The 7,500-nt window shown below is 52.6% G+C and overlaps 1 protein-coding gene across 1 annotated transcript in view; it reads right to left on the bottom strand.

Annotated features, from left to right (window-relative positions):
- Window positions 1-7,500, bottom strand: part of evc (EvC ciliary complex subunit 1) — a gene marked incomplete at its 5' end in the record, with an annotated part of 22,384 nt that overhangs the window by 11,074 nt on the left and 3,810 nt on the right. Inside the window, 4 exons of the mRNA XM_079839369.1 lie at window positions 865-998; window positions 3,851-4,055; window positions 4,138-4,290; window positions 4,592-4,864. Of these exons, the coding sequence (XP_079695495.1) occupies window positions 865-998; window positions 3,851-4,055; window positions 4,138-4,290; window positions 4,592-4,864 (765 nt within the window). The remainder of the gene's footprint in view (window positions 1-864; window positions 999-3,850; window positions 4,056-4,137; window positions 4,291-4,591; window positions 4,865-7,500) is intronic.

The raw sequence follows: 7,500 nt of genomic DNA, 5'->3' as shown, positions 1-7,500 counted from the left end.
GCCCTCGGTTCATCCCCTCTGTGTCCGCCGGGCTCTGCCCACTTTTCCAGCATTTTTTGAAAATTGCCAGTGGGTGGAGTTAAGCTCTGAGCAGGGGTTTAGTTACCCTTTAAACAATGTAGATTGTTTCAAAGCAGCTTTACAGTGTTAAACAGGAAAATAATGCAGCATAATTTTATTCAGCTGTATAGCCATTCTGGAAAAATTTCAAGTATCATACAGTGACAGTGTGGGCTTTAGATCAATAATTTGATCAGTAATTTAGTTTAAATGGTTAATTTAGTTTATTATTTAGATGTATTTCGATGTTTAGTTGAAAAATTTAGTGTCCCCAACTGAGCACGCCAAGCCAGAGGCAACAGTGGCAAGGAAACCAAAACCCCATTAGGAGACCTAATGGAGAAAAAGATGTGAGGGGAACGCCTGCGCAGACAGACAAACGTGCAGACAGACGCCTGCGCAGACAGACAGACGTGAGACAGACGCCTGCACAGACAGACAGACGTGAGTCGACAGCTGCGCATACAGACAGACGTGAGACAGACGCCTGCACAGACAGACAGACGTGAGTCGACAGCTGCGCATACAGACAGACGTGAGACAGACGCCTGCACAGACAGACAGACGCCTGCACAGACAGACAGACGTGAGGTGAACGCCTGCGCAGACAGACAGACGTGAGGCGACAGCTGCGCAGACAGACAGACGTGAGACAGACGCCTGCACAGACAGACAGACGTGAGACAGACGCCTGCACAGACAGACAGACGTGAGGTGAACGCCTGCGCAGACAGACAGACGTGAGGCGAACCCCTGCGCAGACAGACAGACGGGCAGTGAGACAGATGGAGACGTGTATCTCACCTTCATCATGAGACTGGCGTGTGTGTGTGTGTCTGAGAGGCGACTCCACTCGCAGCTCTGAGTCTTCATCATCCTCCTCCTCCTCCTGCAGCCCTTCTGAACGCACTCAAGCGCCGGCGTCTGACATCTGGCCGCTGCAGGGCAGATGAGATCACATGTGAGAGGCAGAGGCAGGTAAGAGGCAGGGCAGAGGCAGAGGCAGGGCAGAGGCAGGTAAGAGGCAGGGCAGAGCCAGGTAAGAGGCAGAGGCGGGGCAGAGGCAGGTAAGAGGCAGGGCAGAGCCAGGTAAGAGGCAGAGGCGGGGCAGAGGCAGGTAAGAGGCAGAGGCAGGGCAGAGGCAGGGCAGAGGCAGGTAAGAGGCAGAGGCAGGGCAGAGGCAGGTAAGAGGCAGAGGCAGGGCAGAGGCAGGTAAGAGGCAGGTAAGAGGCAGAGGCAGGGCAGAGGCAGGGCAGAGGCAGGTAAGAGGCAGAGGCAGGGCAGAGGCAGGTAAGAGGCAGAGGCAGGTAAGAGGCAGGGCAGAGGCAGGTAAGAGGTAGGGCAGAGGCAGGTAAGAGGTAGGGCAGAGGCAGGTAAGAGGCAGAGGCAGGGCAGAGGCAGGTAAGAGGCAGGGCAGAGGCAGGGCAGAGGCAGAGGCAGGTAAGAGGCAGAGGCAGGGCAGAGGCAGGTAAGAGGCAGAGGCAGGTAAGAGGCAGGGCAGAGGCAGAGGCAGGTAAGAGGCAGGGCAGAGGCAGGTAAGAGGCAGGTAAGAGGCAGGTAAGAGGCAGGGCAGAGGCAGATAAGAGGCAGAGGCAGGGCAGAGGCAGGGCAGAGGCAGGTAAGAGGCAGAGGCAGGGCAGAGGCAGGTTAGAGGCAGGGCAGAGGCAGGGCAGAGGCAGGTAAGAGGCAGAGGCAGGGCAGAGGCAGGTAAGAGGCAGGGCAGAGCCAGGTAAGAGGCAAAGGCAGGGCAGAGGCAGGTAAGAGGCAGGTAAGAGGCAGAGGCAGGTAAGAGGCAGGGCAGAGGCAGGTAAGAGGCAGGGCAGAGCCAGGTAAGAGGCAAAGGCAGGGCAGAGGCAGGTAAGAGGCAGAGGCAGGTAAGAGGCAGGGCAGAGGCAGGTAAGAGGCAGGTAAGAGGCAGAGGCAGGTAAGAGGCAGGGCAGAGGCAGGTAAGAGGCAGGGCAGGGGCAGGTAAGAGGCAGGGCAGAGGCAGGTAAGAGGCAGGGCAGAGGCAGGGCAGAGGCAGGTAAGAGGCAGGGCAGAGGCAGGTAAGAGGCAGGGCAGAGGCAGGTAAGAGGCAGAGGCAGGTAAGAGGCAGGGCAGAGCCAGGTAAGAGGCAGGGCAGAGGCAGGTAAGAGGCAGAGGCAGGGCAGAGGCAGGTAAGAGGCAGGGCAGAGGCAGAGGCAGGTAAGAGGCAGGGCAGAGGCAGAGGCAGCTAAGAGGTAGGGCAGAGGCAGGTAAGAGGCAGGGCAGAGGCAGGGCAGAGGCAGGGCAGAGGCAGGTAAGAGGCAGGGCAGAGGCAGGTAAGAGGCAGGGCAGAGGCAGATAAGAGGCAGAGGCAGGTAAGAGGCAGGGCAGAGGCAGGTAAGAGGCAGGGCAGAGGCAGATAAGAGGCAGAGGCAGGTAAGAGGCAGGGCAGAGGCAGGTAAGAGGCAGGGCAGAGGCAGGTAAGAGGCAGAGGCAGGGCAGAGGCAGGTAAGAGGCAGAGGCAGGCAAGAGGCAGGGCAGAGGCAGGTAAGAGGCAGGGCAGAGCCAGGTAAGAGGCAAAGGCAGGGCAGAGGCAGGTAAGAGGCAGGGCAGAGGCAGGTAAGAGGCAGAGGCAGGTAAGAGGCAGGGCAGAGGCAGGTAAGAGGCAGAGGCAGGTAAGAGGCAGGGCAGAGGCAGGTAAGAGGCAGGTAAGAGGCAGGGCAGAGGCAGGGCAGAGGCAGATAAGAGGCAGAGGCAGGTAAGAGGCAGAGGCAGGTAAGAGGCAGGGCAGAGGCAGGTAAGAGGCAGGGCAGAGGCAGGGCAGAGGCAGGTAAGAGGCAGAGGCAGGGCAGAGGCAGGTAAGAGGCAGAGGCAGGTAAGAGGCAGGGCAGAGGCAGGTAAGAGGCAGGGCAGAGGCAGGTAAGAGGCAGAGGCAGGGCAGAGGCAGGTAAGAGGCAGAGGCAGGCAAGAGGCAGGGCAGAGGCAGGTAAGAGGCAGGGCAGAGCCAGGTAAGAGGCAAAGGCAGGGCAGAGGCAGGTAAGAGGCAGGGCAGAGGCAGGTAAGAGGCAGAGGCAGGTAAGAGGCAGGGCAGAGGCAGGTAAGAGGCAGAGGCAGGTAAGAGGCAGGGCAGAGGCAGGTAAGAGGCAGGTAAGAGGCAGGGCAGAGGCAGGGCAGAGGCAGATAAGAGGCAGAGGCAGGTAAGAGGCAGAGGCAGGTAAGAGGCAGGGCAGAGGCAGGGCAGAGGCAGGGCAGAGGCAGATAAGAGGCAGAGGCAGGTAAGAGGCAGAGGCAGGGCAGAGGCAGGGCAGAGGCAGGTAAGAGGCAGAGGCAGGGCAGAGGCAGGTAAGAGGCAGGGCAGAGGCAGGTAAGAGGCAGGGCAGAGGCAGGTAAGAGGCAGAGGCAGGGCAGAGGCAGGTAAGAGGCAGGTAAGAGGCAGGGCAGAGGCAGGTAAGAGGCAGAGGCAGGTAAGAGGCAGAGGCAGGGCAGAGGCAGGGCAGAGGCAGGGCAGAGGCAGGGCAGAGGGAGGGAGGGCAGAGGCAGGGCAGAGGCAGGGCAGAGGCAGGTAAGAGGCAGGGCAGAGGCAGGTAAGAGGCAGAGGCAGGTAAGAGACAGGGCAGAGGCAGGTAAGAGGCAGAGGCAGGTAAGAGGCAGAGGCAGGGCAGAGGCAGGGGCAGGGCAGAGGCAGGTAAGAGGCAGGGCAGAGGCAGGTAAGAGGCAGGGGCAGGGCAGAGGCAGGGGCAGGTAAGAGGCAGGGGAGATGCCACACCCTTCACAGCTCATAACCCTGATTGCCCTTCTGAACTCTCACTGCTAAGGATGGCCGTACCGTCCTCGCTCTGCTCCACCGCTTCATTCACTGCCGTCTGGAAGTCCCTGAGCATCTGCGTCTCCAGCTGTCCATCAGCTCTCAGCTGCTCCACTGATTGGCCCGTGACTTTCACCATAAGCTCCGCCTCCTGTTTGAGGAGGGCGGTCTTTTCTCTGAGGCAGTCGGACACTTCCTGCCAGCCCTCAGTCCTGTCCAGCAGCATCTGTGGAACACCAGCATCAGTCTGAGCTCACGGAGGCCAGAACACGTGTGTGTGTGTGTGTGTGTGTGTGTGCAATCCTCACCTGCAGAGCCGACCTCTGACCCTCAGCCAGAACGCCCTCCAGCGCCCGCAGGCAGCCGATGACACTACGCATCACTTCCTCTGAGACGTCACTGGGAAGCCTGAGCTGAAGATTCTGCCCGAGCTGCTGCAACTGCTTTGCAAAACTCATAGCCTGAACACACACACACACACACACAGACACAAGCGCACACACACAAGCAGACACACACCCACAGACACGCACAGTGTTTAGTGTAAATACATAGTGTATAGTTTGTCATTTGGGCATGGACATGTGAATGTATTGCACTAATGCAAACTATAGTGTTATAGCACTGCGGTCACATGATTTTATTATGTGCCACGTTTCTAACATTCGATGACGAAAACCATAAAGTTGTAATAATCGCTGTAAGAGAAGCATAAAGCTCACATCCTGGGCGGTGTGTGTGTGTGTGTGTGTGTGTGTGTACCGTCTGCAGTGAGCGCTCCAGCTGCTCCCGTCCCGCCTTCTCCACCTCCTCCACAGAACATGTGACCGCGCCTGACTCCGCCCCCTCGTCCACGACCACGCCCCTCATCCGCAGCTCCGCCTCCTGCACAGAACACATGCCTGCACCTGACCCCGGCCCCTCATCCACAGCCACGCCCCTCGCCCGCAGCTCCGCCTCCTTCACAGAACACATGCCTGCACCTGACTCCGCCCCCTCATCCACAGCCACGCCCCTCGCCCACAGCTCCGCCTCCTGCACAGAGGGTCAGTGTGAAAGGTCAGTAGGTGTTGAATTACAAATTTATACATTGTTATATCTAGGTTCAAATGTAATAGAATATAACTGAAAACATTATCTATATTTGTGTTTTACATTTTGAAGTAAACTTGAGGACCGTGTAAGTGTTTGAGACATTAAGTATTTTGTCTTTATGCACTTCCTGACTATTTACCATGACAAGTTTAGAGCAGTACTGCCTGAGTGATTGGATTAGCATCTCTGCGTTTGAATGGCACTGTTATGCTGATTGAATTACGGCTGATGAGACAGGAATGTTTGGGATGTGTCCTTTACCTGCACAACATATGCATTCCTTTGTTTGAATGTCTCCTCCCCTGCTGTATAACTCCTCCCACTAAAATGTAGATAAATTGCCTTATTTTGTACTGTTAAATCAGACTGTTTTCGGACGACCTGCAGCACAGAGAGTTCTCATTAAAAGATTCACTTCTGTCTTGATCCGACGTCTCCTGGTCTCTACTTCAAGAAACAACAGAAGTTCACAACAACAGAAGTTCACAACAGATGGTGCCGTGACCCGGATATAGAGTTCCAGCTTCCTCACCTGAAATCCAGATTGAAACTTCAAGCTCAAAGAAAAAGATCTGCCTACGTTCCAGACTGGAATCCAGAGCGAAACTTCCAGCTGAACAAAGATTTTCCAGACCGAATCTTTCAACCAAGGGTTATGGTGAGTGCTGATCTATCCAAAAGAACCTAAGACCAGTACAAATTTGTTTATCCTCTGGCTGCCAGGGAAGAGTTAACGGACGGCTGTAGGGTCTGGTTAACTAAGTTATCCTCTGTTGTCAAGCAGAAGAGATTAGCCTCACAAACTAATAATTGTTCTGTTTGAAATAGGGAAGATTAGCATTTATCTAATATTTGTGTTTTGTGTTACCCTCTAAAAAGTTTGTTTAGAGATGAAAGTTATCCTCTGTTTCGAGCAGGGAAGTTATTAGCCTCACAAGCAAATAATTGTTCTGTTTTAAATAGGGAAGATTAGCTTTTAGCTAATATTTGTGTTACCCTCTAAAAAGTTTGTTTTTAGAGATGAGTCATCCTCTGTTTCAAGCAGGGAATATTAACATTTAGTTAATATTTGTGTTTGTCCTCGGTTTTGTCAAAGAAAGTTAACAATAGTTGAGCTGTGTTAACAAGAAATGATCAGAGAAGTCAGTGTTTGTGAGTGTGTGGTAACAAAGAAATGATCAGAGAAGTCAGTGTTTGTGAGTGTGTGGTAACAAAGAAATGATCAGAGAAGTCAGTGTTTGTGTGTGTGTGGTAACAAAGAAATTCAAAAATGTTTAGGAAGAATCCTAGACTGACCCCCACAACTGAAAAAGGTGGCCTCGCCACAGTTAAAATCACAGTTAGGAGTGCAGATGAATTTAATTGTCACAGAGAAAGTTAGACAAAAACTAACTCAGAAATATGAGATCCATCCAGACAACACTTGGTCGATTGATGAATGTAAAAAAGTTTTAGGAGCATGTATTCGCAAGAACAAAGTGAAAGGCATTATTTGTTGTCACAGAGAATTTGGTTTAGCGCTAGCTAGACAACAGTTTCAGCAGATCTCAGAGCTAGAGAAACAGAACAAAGAACTCAGTCAAAGAAGCTACTCTAGCACAAAGAAATTGAACCTCAACAAAGCTGAAGAGAAAACTGATGTGAATGAAGTTAGTCAGACTGATAACGCTTATCCTGACTTGCAAGCTTTCTTTGAAACAGATGTAGCCATTCAATCAGTATCTGATGTGCCTGTTGATTCAGTGAAATTTAGCGTCACAGCCCCGAACATTGTTCTACAGCGTGCACCAGTCACGAACCCATCCTCATGTACGTCTGCAATGACTGAAGTTTTGTTAGAGGATGAAATGACTCATGATTGTGTTACTGTTACATACGCAACTACGAATGAAATAGCAGAAACTCCCATTGAGAAGGCAGAATTGGAGTTGTTTGTTGATGGTTCAGCTCAAGTGATTGAAGGTAACATTACAGCAGCTGCAGTTTTGTGTCAGGGAAGGAAAACCTGGAGTCATGTGTCACACTGTAAAGTGTTCCCCCACCTACAGGGATAGGGTAGGACACGGACCAGTGAGGAGCCCAGGAAAGAACTGAATGCAACAGGCATTCGGGGGCCAAACCTGCGGCGAAGATTCCCTTGTAGGCCTTTCCCCATCCACTAGTCCATCCTTACCTCACTGTTCTTTAGGTGTCACAGGAATTAACAAATAGGGAAAGAAGGAACAACAATAGCAGACTCCAATTGAACAGATGAGGACACAACCTCTGAAGGACAACTAGACCCACTACTGAGTCAACTGTCAAGAAGAAGAAAAGAAAAGAAAAAAATACACAACGCAGAGAATAATCTACGGGAACTTCAGTCTTCCATCAACATGATCAAGATTGCCTTGCTACTACTGATCATGGACATCGCACAAAGTGTAGACTCCAGAAACAGCATATTCTTAGAGCTGATGAATATGTCAAGAAACACCTTGTTTGCTGGAAAGAACGTTTGCATGCCACACCTGCCTTCAGTAGGAGCAGGAACCCCATGGGTGGCACATGATGGGAGGAGCGTCTGTATATAACAT

Source organism: Gobio gobio (genome assembly GCF_949357685.1).
Source record: "Gobio gobio genome assembly, chromosome: 16".
Classification (NCBI taxonomy): Eukaryota; Metazoa; Chordata; class Actinopteri; order Cypriniformes; family Gobionidae; genus Gobio; species Gobio gobio.
The sequence above is the reverse complement of the archived record's forward strand: the minus strand, read 5'-3'. Positions and strand labels throughout refer to the sequence as shown.